The 24,324-nt window shown below is 39.0% G+C and overlaps 1 protein-coding gene across 2 annotated transcripts in view; it reads left to right on the top strand.

The window, feature by feature from the left end:
* The window catches only part of ADGRA1 (adhesion G protein-coupled receptor A1), a 466,576-nt gene that overhangs the window by 435,317 nt on the left and 6,935 nt on the right, over positions 1–24,324 (top strand). For both annotated transcript variants that reach the window (XM_026651172.2, XM_026651174.2), the window contains one exon: positions 20,819–20,914. In XM_026651172.2, coding sequence (XP_026506957.1) covers positions 20,819–20,914 — 96 coding nt within the window. The remainder of the gene's footprint in view (positions 1–20,818; positions 20,915–24,324) is intronic.

Below are 24,324 nucleotides of genomic sequence, written 5' to 3' on the forward strand. Positions count from 1 at the left end.
ACCTTTGTTTTTTACTTTTCAGTAGGGTGAGCTAAGGATGAAATGTCAACCTGAATTTTTGCCATTAACTCTAAATCTCCTTGGTTTTGTGGATTCAAATCATTACTTGAATACAGTTACTGTGTGACTTAATAGCATTATAATCCCTAATATCTTTCCTTCATGTATAACTTTAAAAGAGCATGCTTTTATGCTGTCTCTTTATTAGCAGATTGAACTGTGCCCTCTGGAGAAAGCAGAAATGAAAGAGAGAGATCTCTAAGAAGGAGCCAAAAGTCAGAAGTCACCAGGGAGAGTGGTTTCCATCATGTTTTCGTGCTTCAAATATACTACTTTATTGTATTCAATAGTTAGCAGCTGGGTAAGGGTTTGAGTTGCTGGTTATCTATAGTTATCTTTTAGGGTGGTAAATTGTAAAATGTGAAATTGGACCACCAATAAAAAGTGAGACTTTATCCATGAAAACAAACTTAGAAGAGTTAGTTTTTCTTCATGAAAATTGATGAAACCTCACCAACATTCTTCACAGTATGAGTGAGTTCCCAGTTATGAACAATGCATGTCTGTAGTACTGAATTTTGTGTGTCTAGACTACACTTGTATAGAGCTTGATTGAAGTCAGTGGGACTACTTGCATGAGTCACAGTATGTATTCGTCAGCATGAGTAACAGTTCCACATTTGCGTCTGTATTGTAACAGAGAGGTTCTATAGACAGCACAGATAAAAATAGGCTTTAGATGAAGCATTTCCTTTAGTGCAAGAAGTATACAGGCTGTGGGCTACATACTCAGCTGTGTGCATTATCTTCTGGGATGAAGGGATGAGTCTCAAAGAAGTTGGTTGTGGTTTCTCACATCTGAGAACAATTCAGCACCAGCCCAGGAATACTTTAATGCACCCTGGCTGCTCCTCAAAGAGCCCTGCCTGGCTATAGTCCCTGGGGGCCATTACACCATAGAATAATAGCTAGAGTTTTGTTGACCCCCACTGTAGCCCTGACCTAACCTCTATGCTCATAGTTTCATGGCAGGTGTTATAGATCTGCTTCTGCCGGTTACAGATTCCCCGATACTCGGAGAATCCCTTCCTGGGGGGGATTCAGTGGCTTTCCATACCCCTTGTACTATCAGATCATCGCAAAGGGTAGGAATGCAGAAAAGAATCTGGCCTCATATGTCTTATAGGTTTGTGATCCACCTGGTGTAATATAAGACCTCTTTCAATTTTGTACAGTGGAAGATTAATATATAGCTTCTACATGAAACACCACTGTATATTTATCTGAACTTTTAGTATGTCAAATACATCAGTCCCCTGAATAGTATGTAGTTCCAATTTACATTGTCATATAAAGGAACAATAAGAGTAGAACTAAAGAGACTTTCTCTCTGCATTGAACAGAGAACAGCCGATAAGGAGGGATAACTGGCATGATTTAAAGGATAACAAGAATCAAACAAGAAAGATATGAAAAAACCTAAGCCAGAATATGGAAGAAAGATATAAAACTCATTTCTCCTATATACCTATAAATTATGAGTTCATAAATAAAAGGAATAAAGAAAAGTTAAGCAACACACTTTCTGGATTTCTGAGTGAACTCAGCCTAGCTGGTTTGTCTTTTAGCCTGTAAGCAGGGACAGTCTTTAACTTTGTGTCTAATACAGCAGCACCAATGCCTCTGTCATCGCCTAACAAATAATTAAATCATATGATAAAGTTTATAGCACCAAATGATTTAAGTCTGTAGCCCTTGTGGTTCTGTTTAAATTATCACTTGGTATATAATGATATGGGAAATGAGTTACAGTGGTCACCATAAAAAGTCACCTTTTGCCAAATGTTACCATGTAGATATCTCTGATTGTGAGAGTAGAGGAAGACTCTGGTAATTTTAGAGAGGTAACCATTGGAAAACACCACTTTTTGATGTTGACCACATAAATTTAGATATATGAGAGTATATAGTTGCTTGCTATAGTACAAGATATTGCCTATTCAGTTTGAACTAAAGCCACTGACAATTTACATTTTTTTGACAATCTCCCAATGCTATCTGTTGTTGGCATTGTGAAGCAGTGTAATAGAGTACAGTTAACACAATATGTGCCCACCGCTAAGTAAATAAATCGTTCTACAATAAAAGTAAAGAGAAGTAGGCTGATAAGGTGATACATTGTACAGGACCTACTCTGAGACTTGCACTGTGAGTCTGTAGTCACCAGAATATCTTTCCCAAATCACACACGGTATAGAGTTACTGGAGCCTCTCAAAGAGTGTTGCTGGAGGTGGAGGGAACATAACACTCTGGATTTCATTGTACTTCATTGTACTTGATACTGGCTGCCAGCATGTCTAGTTGGCAGCCAGTATCAAGCGGAGTGCCCCAAGGGTCGGTCCTGGGGCCGGTTTTGTTCAGTATCTTCATTAATGATCTGGAGGATGGCATGGATTGCACTCTAAGCAAGTTTGCAAATGACACTAAACTGGGAGGAGTGGTGGATATGCTGGAGGGTAGGGATAGGATACAGAGGGACCTAGACAAATTAGAGGATTGGGCCAAAAGAAATCTGATGAGGTTCAACAAGGACAAGTGCAAAGTCCTGCACTTAAAATGAAATAATCCCTTGCACTGCTACAGACTAGGGACCGAATGGCTAGGCAGCAGTTCTACAGAAAAGGACCTAGGGGTTACAGTGGACAAGAAGCTGGATACGAGTCAACAGTGTACCCTTGTTGCCAAGAAGGCTAACAGCATTTTGGGCTGTATAAGTAGGAGCATTGCCAGCAGATCGAGGGACGTGATCATTCGCCTCTATTCGGCATTGGTGAGGCCTCATCTGGAGTACAGTGTCCAGTTTTGGGCCCCACACTACAAGAAGGATGTGGGAAAATTGGAAAGAGTCCAGCAGAGGGCAACAAAAATGATTAGGGGGCTGGAGCACATGATTTACGAGGAGAGGCTGAGGGAACTGGGATTATTTAGTCAGCAGAAGAGAAGAATGAGGGGGGATTTGATAGCTGCTTTCAACTACCTGAAAGGGGGTTCCAAAGAGGAGGGATCTAGACTGTTCTCAGTGGTAGCAGATGACAGAACAAGGAGTAATGGTCTCAAGTTGCAGTTATGAAGGCTTATGATAGATATTAAGAAAAACTTTTTCACTAGGAGGGTGGTGAAGCACTGGATTGGCTACCTAGGGAGATGGTGGAATCTCCTTCCTTGGAGGTTTTTAAGGTCAGGCTTGACAAAGCCCTGGCTGGGATGATTTAGTTGGGGATTGGTCCTGCCTTGAGCAGGGGGTTGGACTAGATGACCTCCTGAGGTCCCTTGCAACCCTGATATTCTATGATTCCTCTTAATCAGTACAAGAAATGGGCTGCTAGGACCTGATATTGTGCATCTTTATAAATATAACACCTATTCTGTAAGGGATTCGCCATTAGGAATTGAATCACAAGATCATACCAGAGAATAACTTTAAAATAATATTTACAGATATTATAAAGACTGATATTTGCACAGTGCAAATGAAACACTGAAACGAGCTATTATTTCATTTACAGTAGAAAATGTATATAAGAGGGTCACAGAAATACCTTCTCTCTCACCCATCCTTTTTGTGTGTGTGTGTGTGTATGTGTGTGTGTGTTTTTGTGTGAGTTAACATTTAGTTCTGCTAGGGCTAAAACACCCATCTTAAATCTTGTTACAGGGCTTCTCATCCCCTTATTAATTCCCTTATGTGGTTCAATTTCACTTTGAGTTTTCTGGTTCGTTCAAATCTGAAACTCAAGAGATACAAAACAATCTGAAGCAAAGGTCCTGAAAATTGACGCCACTGAGTCTTACACAGGCCTAATAAAAATGTATATCCCATATAATGTAAAGTACATTTACTGTATAATGTGCACATAAAAATGTATGTAATATATCTAAATTATTCATGACTTAAGTATTCAATTTAGCCAACCTTGGGGTAAGAGAAATGCCTCATTACTTAACTGGTGGTCAACCCATCTTGCAGCAATTTTAGTATTGCAATCTTAATGATCCAAGATCCCTTCTTTGCAAAGGTTTCAGAAGTCTTTAAAAGACTTTCTAAACCCATGTTTGTACAATAATACATAGATCTCAATAGTTATGTATTTTCAATAATGTTTGTTTAAAAAAAAAACCATATCAAACTGACAAAAGCCAGTCAATTCTAAGTGGACTCTTACCTCGGTGCTTGTGTTATGAGTAGTACCTTACAAAACTCTCTGATCAATGTGAGATCAAAACCTGGTCTGACAAATACCATGAGAGATGGAGGAGATTTATGTTGATAAAGTGGAGAAGATTCAGAGTAGAGCCACAAAAATTATTAAAGGTTTAGAAAATGTGCCTCACATTGATAGACTCAAGGAGTTCTATTTGCTTTCCTTAATAAAGAGAAGATAAAGGGGTGACTTGATCAGTGTTTATAAGTATCTACATGGGGAATAAAAATTTGATAGTGGGCTCCTCCGTTTGTCAGACAAAAGTTTAAGAGCCATGGACTGGAAGTTGAAGCTAGACGAATTAAAACTGGAAATACGGTGCAACTTTTAACAGTGAGAGTATTTAACCATTGGAATAACTTACCAAGGGCTGTGGTAGATTTCCCATCACTTGAAATTTTTAAATCAAGATTTGATGCTTTTCTAAAAGATGTGCTCTAGTTCAAATAGGAATTAATTAAGGGAAGTCCTTTGACTTGTATTATGTAGGAGATTGGACTAGTTGATCATAATGGTCCCTTCTGGCCTTGTAAGCTATGAAGCTTAGAATTTACTCACTTTTGCCATTTTTGGCACCACATGTACACACCCTAAATGTACGGAAGAGAATTTATGCCATAGTGCAATCATTGTCTGGTGCATTATATTCCGTACAGGCTAGACAATAAAGGGTTTTGGCCACTGTATGCCATTGTTGTTCCATAGTAAAGCCGTCAAAATACATTCATCTGGATTTGTATATTTGAGTATTAAATAATGACTTGGGCCACTCATCGCTTAGCACATGTAAAGAAGAAAGCTCATAAAAGAATGTCCTGTTTTAAACAATGAAGCTGGCTTAAAGCCTATAGTATTGAATTGCAGGAAAACACGCAGTGATGTTGGCATTACAAGTGTATCTATAAAGAGCATTTACACCTAATGCTTCACCATGAGAGACTGGAAATGATAAAGTGCATTTGACATAACATTAAAATAGCACCTAATTTACCAGGTCAAGTAGTGTAACCATTTACATTATCGTTAATCAAGATAAGGCTTTGGCTTTCTGCTGTATTCTTTACAGGTGTGTCTATCTAGTCACAAATAGCATTTCATATCTGGACCTCCAACTTCAGATATCATCTCTGTATCTTCCAACTAGGGCTGATTAGAAAATGGAATTTCTGTTCCACAGAAGACTTTGACATTTCAAAGTTTGTTTTTTTCCAAATCAAACCAAAAGGTTGAAATTTCAAAATTTCTTGTGGTACAGAAATTTTGAAAAATTTCTATTCAGAAACTCTAAACATTTTGTTCCAATAATATCAAAACACTATATTAGAAAAAATATGTACTGTATATTAATTGCAATGTGTATATAATATAATATGATATAATCAATGTTATATAGAAGTTGATACAAAATGAACGGTTTTGACATTATTTGAATGAAATATTTAAACATTATTGAAATGAAACAAGAAAGTGTAAATAAAACATTTTGACTTTCCCATCAAAAATGTTGTTGAAATTAACATGTCCTCCTGAAATGGTTAGAGGAAATTGCATTTTCTTACAGAGAATTGTTCCATCAAAGATTTTTGAACTTCCAGCCTTCATATACTGTAAGGAAATTCCTCAAACTAGGATATTCTGTTCTCTCATTTCAGTCCTGAGCTTGAGATGTTTGCTCAGCCAATGTTAGTGGACAGATTAAAATGGAGAGTGAAAATGAAAAGGGGGAAATAAAACTGATGAAATATGGCATATTTCCACATTTAAGTCCTATAGATACCTTGGCAATAGTAATTATTTTCTATGACATCGTGTGGCCTTCAGCAAGTCATTTAGACCAAATTTTTCACTAATTTTGAGTGCCTCAATGATTAGGTGGCTGAGTTGAGGCAGCTAGGACTTTATTTTTCAGAAATGCTGAACATCTGCATTCTTAAAGACTTCATCTGGAGTTTTTGGTGCTCAGCGTCTCTGAAAATCATGTCCTCGGTGTTTCAAGAGAGCACTTTTTTGACCCTCGCACCCCCAAGACTATCCCCTGACAAATTTCAAGTTCCTACTGCTAACCATGGAAGTATTAGAGCCCTTCCAAACAGGCTTGAAACATTTTTAGAATGGGAAGTGATAGGCAACCTAAATATATGGGTTGAGACTGCTTTCTGTATGGTGCACTGAATGTGGACTTTAGAAGAATTTATTATCTCTTATTTCTTTCAGATATTAAGCCATTCTTTTCAGGAGAATGTTTCATCTGTTCTGTAAAGTGCATGCTGGCTTTGTCCATGACAAAAGCTGACAGCTAGTAAGCTTCAACAGCTGGGGTTTTGATGATATCCATGGAGCATTTCTATAAAGGCTCTTCAATTTTGAATTGCCTTCTGGGTTTGTGACTGAATTTCTTAATTAGACCAACTAGACTTAATACAATGATGATATTTTTATTTGTTTGGTTTACTTCCTGTCTTAAAGAGTGCTGTTCTCTCACTTTGCCTGAGGATACATCTTGCTGTAGCTGTGTGTGATTAGATTTTTAGATACATGAAGTTGAAAATAAATCTGAATATCTAAATAGATGGGAGGAAAGAGTAAATTGTGATTAGAACATAATTGTAGAAAAAAGATGCATTAGCCTGACATACTAAATGTGTTTAATTTTGATGATGTAGCAACTATGCTTTAGGAATATTTTAAAGATTTGTTTCTTAGTTTCTTGTGAATTATGCCCGCACAAATAGTAGGTATGTTTTAACCTTTTAACAGTCCCTGGAAATATCTCTATATACATGCACAAAATATAGTATAATCATATATTTTGTCTGGGGTATAAAAAAACTTTCATTCATAGATATGCATATGATATGCACAACAAATCCCGTAAAAGTGACAAAATATACCATTTCGCTTTAAACTTGACTTCATAATATAGAGCTTGGTTGGAAAATAGGAATATATAGTGCCAGATAGCTCAAAAATGTTTTACATTATGGTCAGAGAGCATATAATTTTAAAATAGTTGTGACAGGTTAATCTCCATAATATTTACCATTTGTTGACCATTATGCAAAGGAAGTCAGCTGATGCATTTCAGTTGATTTTATATACAGTATGTGTAAGACTGTAATTTTTGTTTTAATTGAAAATGGCCCATTTTTTATGGAGAAAATGGCAAATTTCCTGGGGCAATATTAAATTTCCTAATTTACATTATTTTATTGGCCAGTATCAATCAAACAAGGCTTCATAAGGTGCTAAAAATGTTTTGGTACCTGAACAAAAGATAAAAATAATTTCCAAGTGCTTCTTAGCTTGTTGGAGCTGTACTTGCCTAATAGTATTTTTTCCAATAGGCAGCATTGCTAATCTGAATCATTCAAGAATCATGACTTTGGCCAAAAATCATGAGATTTAAAAATAATAAATTTGAGGTTCCTTTGATTTGTCTTCTGGTTTTTGAGCCAGAAGGGTTCCCATTTTCCAGCTTTTCTCCACAACCACAAGTGTTGGAAACTTTTATTTTTTAATGAAAACTGAGATTCTCACATAATCATCTGACTCCAAAAACTGGGGTTAAGAAAAACATCAAATATCGCAAGACTTGCAATCAAATTTTGAGAGTTGGAACACTGATAGCAGGCTAGGATGGAAAGTCAGGTCTCCTTTCGCTGAATGACTTGAGATATTTTCCACTCTCCCACTTCTCATTGACTTAATTCTCTCTGGCTGCTGGAACAAGGAGCCTGCCCTTCAGGCTAGACTATTGATTGCAGTAAGAGAGGAGGGAAAAGAAGAGTCATGAACTTAGGAGAAGGGAATAGAATAGAAGTGGGTCTCCTATCTCCCGAGCCTCCTGTGTGTTGTCTTCCATTCTTCCTCTGCTGTTTTCAGAGTTCTAATTTATAGGCTCCGCTGAGGGAGCCTAAGAACAGACCATCTGGCTCCACCAGTAAAATCTGTAACTCAATTAGATTGCTTGCTCAGTCACTTCCAGGTCTCTTCAGCTTCCCTCTATGCATGTGTAGTAGGAGAAAAGTGGCAGAAAGTTAAATTTCATTTGTTTCTCAGAGACTTTACATTTTTGTCATGGCAAATGAACAATTCCACACATTTTCTTTGAAATCCATGATTCAGATAATGGAGCCTTAAGTTTGTGGTATAACTCGTGGTGTAATTATTGTCCAGATATTTATTTTTAATACAATAGATTGAATCTATGGTGCCATCTTTCATATTGTAAGAAAAAATCCCCAAGTGAATAAAATACTGCAGAAAGAATTGTACAAATGCTTCTTCTTATACAAGTGGGGAAAGGTGTTTTAAAATGTGTGCATTCGATTTGAAATAAAAGAATTCCTACAGGAGAGAGAATTCTGCCAAATAAACAAAATGTTATTTAATGGCCAAAATAAACAAACAGCTCTGTAGCATGGGAGATAAACTTTATTACTAATCAGGGAACTACACTGATGATCCCCCAATGACATAGAGGATTAGAGTAAATTACTTTTATAAACTACTATTTCATATTTCAATTGTAGGGGAACACAAGCTGGGAACCACTGTCAAGGGCTTGCATACTTGATCAAAAGTACAATGCGTTTCCCTTTGGTAATAGTTTGATTTGGTTCCTTTGGCAGACTTAATGCAATTTACATCAAGCAGAACCAAATAAATCTATATTTTCTATTTAAAATGCAAGCTGATTCTATTGACAGCTATAAAACATTGATACTAATATAATGTGAACCATGTATTAAATGTGCAGAATATAAGGTCATAGAACTTATTATCATTATCTTTGTATGCTTTATTTTCCATTCAGCTTTGTATGATGTAAAATGGCATTGTCGTAAATAGGCAGTTATCAGAATTTGTTGCCTAGATGAGGGTTGATAGGTTAATGGTTCTTTTCTCCTCACTGAAAGGCAGAAGGACATCTTGACGGTAATTGACTTTCTAAAGGTGTATTCTGTGATGCCTGGTAATGCAGTTGTGTTTGATTCAGCAGACTGGAGCTGCAATAGAATTTTAGATAACAGCTCTACACTGATGTAGTCAAATGCCCGGAAGAAGGAGGAAGCAATGAATTGCTTACGACAAGAGTATCAGCCATTTTACTGCTAGAAATTAACATTTTAAACAGCATTGACAAGCTTGTTATGATTCCTAAGGAGAAGATGACAGTGAAAATGCATGTGGGCGGGGGTGGGGTAAGGATCAAATGTGAATATTTTGGGAGAAAGAGGTATTTATTTAGATTATATAATTCTTCTCAAAGGATTGACACAATCATTTTTTCTCTGTAATTTGAATCCCCATTTTGCATTCCTTTACTTTTGTCCTTTGCTTAAAAAAATATGATTTTTGTGCATTTACTTTCCTTATATTTTACAGATCACAAAAAGGCTGTAGAAATATTTTATTTACTTATTTCAGCATGACTAGTTCTTTACTCATTTTTGCTACTTAGTTATTATTCATTAAGCTTGAGTGGAAATCTCTACAGTTGCTACCCTCGTTCTGGGCCAGATTCTGCCCGACCCTTACATGAGGAGAGCTTTCCCCACTTACATGGTCCTGTAAGGGCCACATAGGTTGCAGTCCCCATTCTTAGAATCTGCTTTAGCCCTTGTGTTTTGGGCAGTGTGGGGACTCTTAGAGCCCATAAGGGCCTGGGGAAGAGGCAGGGCCATGACTTTGCCCTCCCTGTGCACGGGCCAACAAAGCTGACTTACACCATGGGGTTGTAGCATGTAAGATGCACACCCACAAAGGGCCCTAGTAGCAAGTGTGCAACCTCTGCATTCCTGGAAGCTCCAGGAAAGGAACCTCCTGGAGCCCTTCTGGGGCCATGCACTTCCACTGTCTCCAAGAAGTAATTGAGTCCCTTATATGCAAGTGCAACTTCTTCTATATCTTTTCCTCCCAATTTTTATTTTCTTTAAGGTGTTTGGAGTTATTCATTTAATTCTATTCTTGTGAACAAATTTTCTGGGCCTGATTTCCTCTGCTGGCTCAAACTCTGCTGTGGGGGCACTGGCAATAGAAAGTCTATTGAGACAAGGGCAGTTTGCTGCTGTATTAGATGCCTATAAATTCCTTTCCAGCTGCAAAAAGCCATAGCAGATCCTGTATGCAGCACTGAGCTTAACCAGGGAGGATGGATATGTGTGGATTCAGCATATCGGGCCACTTGCACTGGGAGGGCCAATCGCAGAAGCTAAAGCTGCACTCTGTAAAGTGAATTCCCCAAACTAGTGTAAGGAGATACATTTGAAATTATACCTCCCTGCACTGGCAAGAGTGAACCTAGTGCTCTGCAGTTTAGCTTCAAAATCATTCTATTCTCCATATCTTTGGTCTGCAGTTGTGAAATACTGTTGTCATTAAAAATGTTTTGGTGGCAAGATGATATTTATTCAGTTTGAAAATATTAAAAAGAAATTGTCAGCACAGAAATCTTGCTAGCTTAATAGAACAGAATATAGGTGGTAGGTTTACTCAGAAAACTCGGACAAGCTTAGGGATATTAGCTTCTTTTTTCCCCACAAGGATTTTGAAACCTCTGAACACTCTAATATATTATTTTACAGCATTTTATTACCTAACAGCAATATAACGTCTGTCATTTAGGAGCCTGACTCAAATGAATACTAAAATTTTTCCAGCAAGCTAACGCAACTCTGGCTTATCAGTACTGGAGGGAAAAATGTATTTTTGAAGTGAAATGAGTACCTAAAGAATCTGTATATATTAAGCTAAAATATTCACTTAGCACTTGTTCCTTTATAACTGAGTGTAGTTTGGATGACTCTCAATGACAGTGAAGCAAAAGTGTGTGGCTTTGTCACACACCAAAATCTGATGACTCTCAATATCAGTTTTCAGTTTTCCACTTTCTCCTTGCTTGGATTTTGGAGGAGAGACAACTTCTTATTCCTTGTATGGCCCTTCCCTTAGCATTTCTATGCCTTAGGTTTATATCTGTGCTGTAATGGGCCCTGAGTTAACCCCTTTCCTGCTATAAAGATAGGTATGATAGGCAGAGCTAACCTATAGTTAATGTTGCCTCATCTTTTCTGTTGCTTATAACTGTTTTCAGTTGCTTATAACTTTGCTAGACTTTAACCATTCAAGTTGATGGGTGATTCAGGAATGGGGGTGGCGAATTTGTACTGAAGGAGGAGGTTGTTTGTAGGAGACCTGCCTCATTTGCTGTAGAAATTGGAAGGTGTGTAGCTATTGCAGATTCACCTCTACCCTGATATAACACGACCCGATATAACACGAATTTGGATATAACGCGGTAAAGCAGTGCTCCGGGGGGGTGGGACTGCGCACTCCGGCGGATCAAAGCAAGTTCGATATAACGCGGTTTCACCTATAACACGGTAAGATTTTTGGGCTCCCGAGGACAGCGTTATATCGAGGTAGAGGTGTACTGGGATAGGCAGCCATACAGTTGCTCAGAACCAAAGGCCCACCACCTTAACTAAGAGGGATGAACCACAAAGCCCAGATGGCAGATGATTACAGGGGACAAAGATTGAAAAAACGGGCAGGAAGCCTGCACAACACTTTCAAAAGACAAGTCTGAGAGCTTAAATTCATAATTCTGCTAGACACTAAAAATCATAGACTGAAGAGAGACACTAATTTCTGGCTTATTACAACAATCTGTAACCCACTGCAGTCATAGGACAAAAAGAGGGGGTTAGTGGTGTTAATGTGCCACCTTGAATGGTCCCTTAGAACAGGTGTTCTCAACCTTTTTCTTTCTTAGCACACCCCCCACACACACACACACACACACACCGGCTATAAAAACTCCACGGCCCACTTGTGCCACAATAACTGGTTTTCTGCATATAAAAGCCGGGGCCGGCATTAGGGGATAGTAAGCAGGGCAATTGCCTGGGGCCCCAGGCCACAGGGGTCCCCGTGAAGCTACTTTGCTCAGACTTCAGCTTCAGCTCCAGGTGTTGAGGCTCAGGGCCCCAGGCTTCAGCCCCATGCGGTGGGGCTTTGGCTTTCTGCCCTAGACCCTAGCGAGTCTAACATTGACCCTGCTTGGCAGACCCCCTGAAACCTGCTCACGGCCCCCTGGATGAGAACCATTGCCTTAGAATATGTGCTAACTACTCATGCTAAACATTTTGCATTTTGCTGTGATGCTGGAAGTACCTTTCCCAGACCTGAAGAAAAGCTCTGTGTGGCTCAAAAACTTGTCTCTCTCACCAACAGAAGTTGGTCCAATAAAAGATTATACCTCAGTCACCTTGTCTCTCTGTATTTAGTTCAGGGTTTGAAAGGTGTGTTGAAAATAAGATCTCAAGCCACACATTCAATGAGGAGGATTTTAAAAAAAAATAGTTATCCATTTAGTGCACACTATCCAACTTGTGCACTGAATGAGGTGGGGTCCTATTGGAAAAGATAGTATGTGATCAAGTACTTAAACACTTTATCATAATGTGTTCACACAAAGGGAGTATATTAAGTTATTCATCTTGTCTTAATTCTGGCATTTCTTAACTTTGAGTGCTTGACTTTGCAACCTTTTTAACATAGCTTGTTGTATGTAATCCTCACATGTACACCCTTCCTTCTCTAGAGAAAAAAAAACACCTTAAAAGTTAAAACTAATGGGCATTTCCCCTTAGCAAGGCCAACAAAACAAATTGAACTTGGAGTTTGTAGGCTAAGACATGTTGGGGACCTGATGATCAAAAAATTAGATATTTTTAAAAGTGAAGGACAGATCCATTTTCAAAACTCCCTGACTTCTAAAACTCCTTTTCTGATTTTTACCACATTTCCTGGAAAAACTCTATCATGAGATGAGTTGCCGCATACAAAATTACAGGGAGATTGGTTTATTTTGGGAGGAGTATAAAAATCAGGCTCATAATTATGGAGCAGCTACCACAGCTTCATTATCTATCTGTTCTATCTATCACTCATCACTATGGCATCTGAGTCGCTCAGAAGCTTCTGAGCATTATTGAGTGTTCTCATGAAGATGTTCAAATTAAATCCAATATAATTTATAAAACAATTAGATGCTCCCCCCCATCCCCCCCAAAAAACAAAGGAAAAAATCTCTGTTCTCTTCCTTTCTTAGGCCCTGGTTCTATAAGCAGCCTCCAGATAGGTAGGCCCTGCACCCCCATAGAGTGCCATTGAATCAATGGGCTCAATAGAAGTAGAGCTTCTCTTCAAGAGCTTCCTGGGCCTCACACTGGGAAACATTTATTTGTCTGCCTTCATGAAGATATGCAGCATTGATGTAGCCGTGTTGGTCCCGGGATATTAGAGAGAGAGGGAAAGAGAACTTGTCTCTCTCACCAATAGAAGTTGTTCCTATAAAAGATATGACTTCACCCATCTTTATCTCTCTTCACAAAGATGCACATTTTTGGAGGGTGGAAAGAGTGAAAGGAAGGAGGGGGATCAGTGTTTCACTGTTGTTTTTATATTCCTAAAATGTGCCTACCTATAGCTCTAAGTGCATATCAAAATAACTTTAAAATATGTACAGTGTGTGTGTTCCAAAACAGGAGTGTGGGCGTTTTTAATATTTCTGTGCATGGCATTTTTTCGGGCCCTGACTCAGACTGATGGCAATGACGTGGCCCAATGCTAACGACAATGTGCAAATACTAAAAAGCATTCCTCAGGGACTGCTGAAGACATTGCTTGGCAATTGCCTTTATGTGTAGAATTACCCCCTGGATTAAATTCCCTTTAAAACAATTCTAAAATATTACATAAATAAACAGTGTGTCAATATCAGTTTTTATCTATAAAACCCTTATTTCTTATCTGTCGTTTTCCTTGAGTCTCGAGCCATTTCGTGTGTGTGTGTGTGAGAGAGAGAGAGAGAGAAGCCATTTCCTGTGTGTCTCAAGCCATTTCGTGTGTGTGTGTGAAGCCATTTCCTGTGTGTCCCAAGCCATTTCTTGTGTATGTGTATGTGTGAAGCCATTTCCTGTGTGTGTGTGTGTGTGTGTGTGTGTGTGTGTGTAGCCATTTCTGGTGTGCGTGTGTATGTGCATCATTCCCACTCCAAACCCCACACATTAGCCTATTCCACAGTGATGCCAGGGCTGGCTTCATCCACTAGCATGGCTTTTCTATCTTACTGCCTCCTGGTTTGTTTCACTGCTGATAGCATACGTTATCAGCTTTAACTTGCATGAGCTCCGAAATAGCCACACTAGTTGGTGAAACTAGATCTGATCTCTGATGTTACTGGATGTTTTCCTGTGGAGACAGAGAGAGAGCTTATGTTTGGGAATGAGAAAGATAAGAAAAATAACTCCTAATGAGCTGCACAACTCCATCTTCACCAGGCCACTGATATGGAACCAGGACTCTCATGGGTTCATATGGTTCTGAAATTGGTCTTTATCAAACTGCAGGATACGTTGCAAGAACCATTTATTTTCCCTGTCTGCAAAGGACTGGGAAGCCTGATGGGAGATTGAAAAGACCTTAAATATGTTTTCAGCTGATGGGTTATTATATATGTGCATTATTGGACAGAAGGTGTGTCAAGGTTCTCTCCCCACTCTGAACTTTAGGGTACAGATGTGGGGACCTGCATGAAAGACCCCCTAAGCTTATTTTTACCAGCTTAGGTTAAAAGTACACTGCCACCACCAAGTGCTTTAACAAGAAACAGGGAAAGGACCACTTAGAGTTCCTCTTCCCCCAAAATATCCCCCCAAGCCCTTACACCCCTTTTCCTGGGTAGGCTTGAGAAATATCCCCCCAAGCCCCAAACCCCTTTCTCTCGGAAGGCTTGGTAATCCCCTCACCAACTAGTCCTGGTGAACACAGATCCAAACCCTTGGATCTTAAAACATTGAAAAATCAATCAGATTCTTATAAGAAGAATTTTATTAAAAGAAAAGGTAAAATTTATCTCTGTAAAATCAGGATGGAAAATAACTTTACAGGGTAATCAGATTCAAAGAGCCCAGAAGAACCCCCTCGAGCCTTAGGTTCAAAGTTACAGCAAACAGAGGTAAACCCTCTAGCAAAAGGAACATTTACAAGTTGAGAAAACAAAGATAAAACTAACACGCCATGCCTGGCTGTTACTTACAAGTTTGAAATATGAGAGACGTGTGCAGAAAGATTTGGAGAACATGGATTGATGTCCGGTCCTAAGAGCGAACACACCCAAAAACAAAGAGCACACAAACAAAAGCCTTCTCCCTCCCCCCACCCCCAGATTTGAAAGTATCTTGTCCCCTTATTGGTCCTTTGGGTCAGGTGTCAGCCAGGTTACCTGAGCTTCTTAACCCTTTATAGGTAAAAGGATTTTGGTGCCTCTGGCCAGGAGGGATTTTATAGTATTGTATTCAGGAGAGTTGTTACCCTTCCCTTTCTAGTTATGACAAGGTGTTAGAGGATTTGTCTATTTTTATAACTTTTGTGTGTGTGTGTCCTGGAGCAAAGGATAGGTGCTCCTTCAAATGGAAGGAGTGTATGATTCAAGTAAATAAATGTATGCAGATGTCAAATGAGTGCCCGATCATGGGAAGCCTTATTTCTAGCTAGCAATCTGCATTCCTTCAACTGATACAACTACTGCGTTTGTATTCATCCAACGAGGTCACAATCTGAACAGCAAGCACCTTCACCTATTGTTTGAAGTTTAGGCAAGCCAATGTCATGTATCCATCTCTTAACAGTTAGCCCATATCTCTGCCCATTTTTCAATAATGCTAAGATGTTATGGCATCATCTATTCCATTAATCAGACACTTTAACTAAATCTGGTGATGAGTCAGTGTGCACATAGTAAATAAAAAGTAGAGCTAGTAAAATAAAGGAGAAATAAAAATTCAAAGTGGAGGCACTGGTTTGGCTGTAAACCTTTTATGCAAACTGGCTAAGGCCAGCTTGAAGAGAGTGAAGCACAAATAGAACTGGATTGTAAAAAATTGAGTGGCTTGTATGCAAAGGTGGAGAAGGTCATTAGAAAGTGAAAAGCCAAAGGGCACAGAGCCAAGCTCTGAAACCCAGATGTACCTAGAAGGAGATAAGGTAAGTTTAGGGGAGTATATAAATGCTAAGGGAAACTGTGGAGAAGCGAATGAAAAAAGATTGATGGTATAAAAAAAATAGGAAAGTAAACATGGGACGAGAATGTGATGGAGAACCATGTGTTTGTTTATAGGGAAAAGTTGCACTTCACACCACAAAATTGGTTACTGTACTGGATTGTGTATGTGTGTCACTGGGCAAGAATATTCCCCCTGATTTTTCCTGCTGTATAGATGAAAGTAATTGAAAATCTATTGAAATAGCAGAAAATATGCTGCAGGGAGAGGAGCTGAACCTGATCAGTACTCTCCTTGCTCTGATCTCAGAGGAACACCCCCCACCCCCGACACAATTCTGTATGTTTGAGCTCCATTGATTTGAGTGGGGAAAAGCTGCTGCTTGTGACATTCCCTGGCAATCCAAGAAGAAAATACAAATGGAAGCTAGTGTTAACACGGTCAGGTTTAACTCACACAGGTTCCATCTACATGCTTTCAAACCCTTTCAGGGAGTAATGGCCAGATATAAGCAGGGACACTCGGGCATCAACAAGCCCCAGGAGTAGCACAGAGCTGCCCAGCCCTCCTTGTGAATCCTCAGTCCTGCGTCTAAGATCCATGAGATGTCTGAGTTTAATGAAGGGCGATGCCCTTGTTCCCTCAAAGGGGAGGCAAATCCCATTTCTTGTAAGCTCCTTGATGTGGAAACTGTTTCCTGGATGGCATGTTGTGACCCATTCCCTTCATTTTACTCTAACAGGGTGGAAAGATAGTCTTGTGTTTAAAGCACAGGACTGGGAATCAAGAGGTCTGGTTCTGAGAGAGACTTTCTGTGTGACCTTGGACAAACCACATTATCTCTCTCATCGGTATGACAAGGTTAATAATGCTTATCGACCACACAGGGGGTTTGTAAGGTTAAATCAATTAATGTTATAAAGCACCTTAATTCCCTCAGATGAAAGGTGTCTATAAGTACTAAGTGTTACTAATTGTTATCAACCCTTTCCTCACTTTTTTATTCATTATTGTGGTTTTTCTTTTCTCTGCATGGTGAATTCTGTTCTTGGCTGCTTCTTAGACATTATTTGCATTTATAAATTTTCTCCTTTTAATAATAAAATATTGCTAATGATTGGGAAAAAAACTATTATGTCACATAGTCCAGTCTCCTAACAAATTGTTCTCAGCAGTATTTCCTCCAGTCCTTTGTCCAGTCATTTTAAATGACTCAAATAATGAGCCTTCATCCACTTCTTCTCTTGGCAGACTCTTCTAATATTTCATAGACCACATTAAAAATTATCTAAATTTCCTAAACTACTAGATATATTCCTCTGGACCATCCTGAACAATGCCTCTTCCTCTGTGTTCAATCTTCAGATACTTACTGTTTGTTCATTAATATAATATTTACAGCACTCATAGTGTTCTAGTCTCTATACAGATAAACAAGAATACATGGTTCCTGCCCCAAAGTGCATATAACCTAGCTCTTATTCTTTAACTCCCATTTCTCCATATTTTGTCTTCATTTTGCTTTGTGCCATTCATCTGACACCCAGTTTCATTTCTCAGCCACATATTTTCTGGGGAGTTATTTCCTATTCCTGAGGAGGTCTGATACCATAGCTGAGGAATCAATTGTACATAGTATCATTTCTAGTCTGTGATTTTTTTTTAATAGCATTAAGACAGGGCAGGCACTGTGCTGTGATCAATATCAGTACAGTGCACCTCGGGTGCATTGAAAGCATTTGACTTCACCTTATGTCACTTCTAGAATGTATTTTCCTACTTTTAGTAATTAGACAGGACAGACATTTGGCTGGATATTGCCACATTTCTGGAGCATTGTGTAGGTAACTGCTTCCAGGGCATCTGAGAATTACCAGCATACAGCACAGCACAGTACCCTGTGTGATATTGACATGATATATTTCTTTTGAAAACCTAAAATAGATTAATATTTTATAGTGTTCAAAGATATACAATAGAAGTGTTTATAGGGTTTAAGGATATACAATGTGTGTGAGTGTATATTCAATGTAGAAGAAATGTGTGTCTAGATAGAAAGTGAGATTATAGAAAGTAATATAGTGAAATTTTTGTGACTACTATACTTAAGGTTGAAATGTGATTTCCTATACAGATCTGTATATTCCTATTTTTGTGTTTCTTATAATGTTCTCAGACAAATTGGTCTGAAATTTTTCATGCTTTGTCTCTACCTAAAGTCATTTTTTAAAACATTTCTGAAAACTTCATTCATCCAGTTTTGAATTGTGTGTGTAAAAAAGATACATTAATTACATTACATTTGTCCTATCTGCCGAGATCACAAAATGATTACAGTACATAATCATAAAGTAGCAATGGCTGAATGCATTTTGTCTGGACTTAGCTTATTCTGTAGCACTCATTGAGATCTAGTTAAGCCAAGTTTGAAGGAACTGTGCTTAAGGTATAAAAGCTGAAAGATTTTTCAGACGTATGCAGGGTGATTTTCTGGTAAGTTTCTTTGCTTTTTTTTACAGCTTGGAACCCTAGGGCAAAGTGTGCTATAATCTTTGCTGTACAATCTTTCTGTTTACAAAGTGACCTCTAACTTTGGGCCTGGGAACCAAAAGAATCTGGATTAAAACCCTGATTCTGATTAGCCTGCTGAGTGATCTTGAGGCAGTCACTTCCACTCACTGTACCTCTGTTTCACCGATCTGCCCAAGCACTATCTTACCACGACTATGAGACTATTTAATGTTTGAACAGGGCTTTGGAAAATATAGGGACCAGATTCTGATCTCAGATCTGAACCTCACACAATAATGTGTTGTATAAGTAAGAGGTTCCCCTTTTGTTTGGAGGAACAGAAAGTACTGGGTGGGGAAGAAAAAATATCCCTTCCTATAATTTAACTCTACTGCCTTCCACATTTGAGAGGTGATAGAAGAGAGAGAAATTGTTTCTGCAGAGAGAAAAGCTGGTTTAAATAAGAGATGAGGGAGGATGCACACAGAGAGCAACAACGGAGCCTGCAGGAGGGGCTTGGTTCTCTGGTTTGAAATGAGTAGGTCCTTGCAGCCACAGGTTCAAAGCTAAGCAGGGTTTAATCCTAAAGATAGATAAAGTGAGTTCACCAGTGCTTACTGCATGGATTTTTCAGACAACACTCTACAAACTAAAGTTTTCTGTGTGGATATTAAAGATCCTAACACTGCCTGTAAAAATTGAGTTTTCTCCTTGGGCCACTAAACAAAATTCCTTTCCACCATAACTATTCTGCAGTCTCCTGTGCACCAGTTGGCTGCTGCTCTCTATCTCAGAGGTCACAGCAGTTCAGTGCTGCATTATATGCATAATTTGCTGTTTGCTTTGGAAGGGAAGGTGCTATGCAAATGTAAAATAATATTCCAGTACAGTCTGCTGAATTTGAACATAATAAAACAGGATGGCTGCTTCAAAGGGACATCTCCTAGGAATCTGATTTAGCCTAATGATAGTGAATGGTAATGACTGCTGCTTAACTGGGACAGTATTAGTATTAATTCCCCTTATTGGAATTAATTTGGTTCCAAGTAAAGTGGTGTTTAACCAGTTAAATGGGTGTGAAATTATGTGTTCCAATCTTTTCATACCAGTTACCAAAGATATTAAAATGTATATTTTGCTAGATTTTTGTGAGGCCTTTGTCAGGGGTTCAGAGGTTTACTCACATGGATGCAGACGGGGCGGCTCTGTTTTTTGCCGCCCCAAGCACGGCAGTCAGGCGGCCTTCAGCGGCACGCCTGCGGGTGATCTGCCGCTCCCGCGGCTTTGGCGTACCCGCCGCCGAATTGCCGCCAAAACCGCGGGAACGGCGGACCTCCCGCAGGCACGCCGCCGAAGGCCACCTGACTGCCGCCCCAGGCACGCACTTGCTGTGCTGGTGCCTGGAGCCGCCCCTGGATGCAGATGCAGGATGAGCAAGCTCTGCCCAATGGACCGCCTCTTTTCTCCTCCATTTCAGAGTTGTCAGCTAGGAAACAGTTTTTGTTACCCCAGAACCTCTGTAGGACAGAAGCTGCTGAGAAAATTTAAGTTGGATATAGACCATAAACAGCTGACTTGGCTGTACTTTCTGAATTTATAGTGCATATATATATATATAAAGCAAAAACATTTAAGTAGGAGGAATAGCTTATTGTCTGAGATGTTGTAATAACTTTCTCATTACTGAGGTTGTATTTTTAGTGTAATTATACATATTGAAATTACAAGCCAAGAGACTGTGAGGAAATTCTGAAATGGATCGATGTAAACATTAGCCCTCTGCTATTGCTTCATATAGGGCTTTCATTTTATTTTCTTGATTTTCTGATCTTATGTTTCTGATATTTAATGTTTCAGGCTATATTGGGCATTGTTATCTTTTTACAAAACATCAAGAAAGAAAAACTGTTTAAAAACAATTCTAGCAATTGCAAACCAAGAAAATTAAAATATCAATTGTTATCTCTTGACAGATTTTATCTAATTAGTGGAGGTGTTCCTTTTATTATATGTGGGATTACAGCAGCGACCAACATCAATAATTATGGAATTGAAGGCAATGCCCCATAGTAAGTATATAGCATTATAATAAAATACTATACAATAAATAAAATACAGAAATAAGTAATATGTCTCTGTCAGATGCTGATAAATGTTTCTGTCTTCATAAGGGACAGAAACATAAAAGTTTAAGATAAAATTTCATATTTGCTTGCATGGAATAATGGCTGTGAAAGATCATTGTCTCATTTTGGGGTCTGCTGCTTTGCTCACTTACCATCAGTTTTATACCAGCTTGACTCCACTGATATCAGTGGAGTTACATTTGATTTACACCAGTGTAAATGAGAAGAGAATCAGACCTGTTGTTTCTACATTCACTGTTCATGTATTGTTGTATGTATTGTATAAAAAGGACTACACTAGCCAATCAGAAACAACAAAATCTTGATTACATCTCTAACTACTGTCTGATTTACCATGTATTCTCCTATTCAAACCAGTGCAACCAGACTATAACTGGCTCTGCTTGGGTTTGTGCTGGGTGGGGTGTGACAGCTCAACATGACCTTCCCTACTTCTTGCACACTTGTGCAATGGACAGTCACAATGCTCACTGTCTGACTCTCATCGGAGAAACCCTAAAGGGGACAATGATGAAAGGACACCCCCATGTACACCAGCTAGTATAAGAGGAATAAGTACCACACTTCACTGAGCTGACCAGAAACCCCCACTTGCATGCACCTATCGGGTGCCCAGATGTTGTCCCTCCACATTTTGCTTAGTATCATTATGACTGCTACAAAATACCTAATGCGTAGCATTTTTTAAGGGCCGCTATCGACACTTTTAGCCCCCAACCTTAAAAGGAAATAAAGACTATTCTTTGTAAATGAAGAAATCGTTCATGTAATTTCAACAAAATTATATATATATAAAAACCTGTCTATATTTTTTCCCTTAAAAAAACATTCTTGGGTTTTCAGCAACCTAGAAACATCCCAGCAATATTGTCTTGCAGTTATGACCCAACCATTTACTACCCAGTCTGATCAAGGTGGCTGTACAGCTGTCACGTGTTGGTGCTTCAGGCATCTTAGCTACATTATTTGCTCTTGTTGCCTGGGGGTGGGGAGTGTCCAAGGAGGCCCCCACTAGGCTTTTTCCAGAAGAGCTGAACAGGAAGTGGTTTAGAATAGCAATTGACACTGGTTGCATGGAGATGATTCATCATGCCAGTGATCAGTGCTCTAATGGAACTTTCAGTCCATTGTGTCAATACAGGGTTACTGATTCTTGGAAGGGCTTCACTTTCAATTAATGCTATGGTGCTTTGAAAATGCATCTTGATACATCTCAAAGCAGCCATGGAAATGAGTAAAAATAGAGTTGTCTGGAAACAAAGTGAAAGGTATAATTAAATATTTGACCTTTCAAAATCATTTTCAGAGAGAATTGAATTGTAAAACCTGACTAAATTAGTACAGACCCTAGGCAACTTTATCTGTTTAGCTGGTACCTACTCAGACCATCCCTGTCATATATTCAAAACATATTTATTCAAACGTACAATTAAACAATCACTTGTAATCAACAATATATTAAAGACTTGATTATTTATGTTCATAAATCTGTGAGACATTTTTTATTTTGGCACAATTACAGAGGTTGCACTTCTTTAATCACTTTAATCACAGACAATCAATACCAGATATCAAAATCTGTACAGAAAACGGAAAGCAGGTGAGGGATGGTTATAAAATTGTCTAGGAAAGATACAAATTGAGCAGCAGCACAGTGGGTTATGTGCTTGATTCATTTTTAATAATCTTAATACATAAATATATAGATGCAGTAACTTCAGCATGTTTTTTATGAAACTGAGGAACTGATTTTTGAAGTGATCCATGATGAGATTCCACATGAAACAACAACATCCTGAGATAATGTTCTACTGGGGAATGTTCTGGTTTTCACTTTGCATCAAATGTGCAACACTGGAACTTATTTAATGTATGCACATATATTGGTGCTTTACCCTTATCAAATGAAAAGTAGGTGTTAACCTGTTTTCCTATGACCCTGGGAGTAAAATCACCTTGGTCTTTTGTCAGAAGGGCAGAATACTTAATCCCTGAGGTGCTTAGGAAATAAATAATAAATTGTGTGCATCTGTTAAAGATCAGAGTCCAGAATCAAAAATGTAAATATAATAATCAAATGTAAATACTACTCAAGCTGACCAAAACACACCATGACTAAATTTTGTTAGATGGGGGGGTTCTGAACCCAGAGAGTATGACCACTCATATTACTAAATGGTCAAGGAGATTCTGGCTACATGAGAGTGTAGTGAGAAGGAGTCCTGGCATGGAAATGTTTCAGAACCATTGTATTAGATGGATCACATCCAGCATTGGGGACTTCTGTTCTCCTGTAAAGCATCATGCACACCTCTGGCTGTAAATGACTAACTCTATTTTTTATTAGTGGACTGTGAATAAGTATTGTAAATAAAGTATCATGCCTCTTCCATGCCACTTTCCTTTCCCTAAGGGCCCATTGTTAACATGCATAAGTTTTTTTGCATTATGGAGCCCACGTCAAATAGTCTGTTACCTCTCACTCTGAATGCCATATGTAGATAGTGAACTCTGAAGAATGACTCTGGGAAGGTAGAACCTCATCTACCTCCCAGCAGGAGAGTGGATCCTTCTTGTTCGTCTTCCTTGCATTAAACTGGGTCCATTCTGAATCCTCTCGCTCCAAAGTGCTCTGTTTAATGCCATATCCTATATCACACCACATGATGATGTCTTCTGTTATAACATCCCACCACTTTTTTCTTGGGTCAGCCTCTCTGGCTTTTTCTTCAATCTTGATCTGCTGGACTCTCTTACCCATATAGCTGTCAGGACTGTGCTTTACATGACCAAACTCTCTGAGCCTGCACTCCCTCATTTTTCCATTAGGCTGTTACTTTGAGCTTGTCTCTAACAAACATATTCCTCATGTGGTCTTTCTTGCTTATACCCCTCATCTATCTCAAGATTTGCATTTCTGTGGAAATGATCATTTGCTCATGGTGGGCTCCTCCCTGGCTTAAATGTCAGTGGGCCGCAGGAGAGACTGTGAAAAGGGTCAGTGCAGGTTTCAGAGAACTCTTACGTTTCGGAAATGGGACTCAGTCAAAAAGAAATAGAAGAGTGTCATCGGGGGGGAAGGGGGGGGGGAATAGCAATCCCCAAATAGCAATCATATTGGGCAACAGAAAGGGACTTCATCTGTTCTCCCTCCCCCAGCTAGCATGTGTTGCTGTTTTGTTTGAAATAAATAGAAAAGGAACACCGTCCTGTTACCTTTTCTCCACAATACTTAAATGACTACGGCACTAGGGTTGAAGAACTCCTGCTGCCTCAGGGCCGGCCCCAGGCACCAAGCACCCAAGCTGGTGCTTGGGGCGGCACCTGGAGGG

The sequence above is a fragment of the Terrapene carolina genome, unplaced genomic scaffold (assembly GCF_002925995.2).
Source record: "Terrapene carolina triunguis isolate 2854851 unplaced genomic scaffold, T_m_triunguis-2.0 Scaffold95, whole genome shotgun sequence".
Taxonomy (NCBI): domain Eukaryota; kingdom Metazoa; phylum Chordata; order Testudines; family Emydidae; genus Terrapene; species Terrapene triunguis.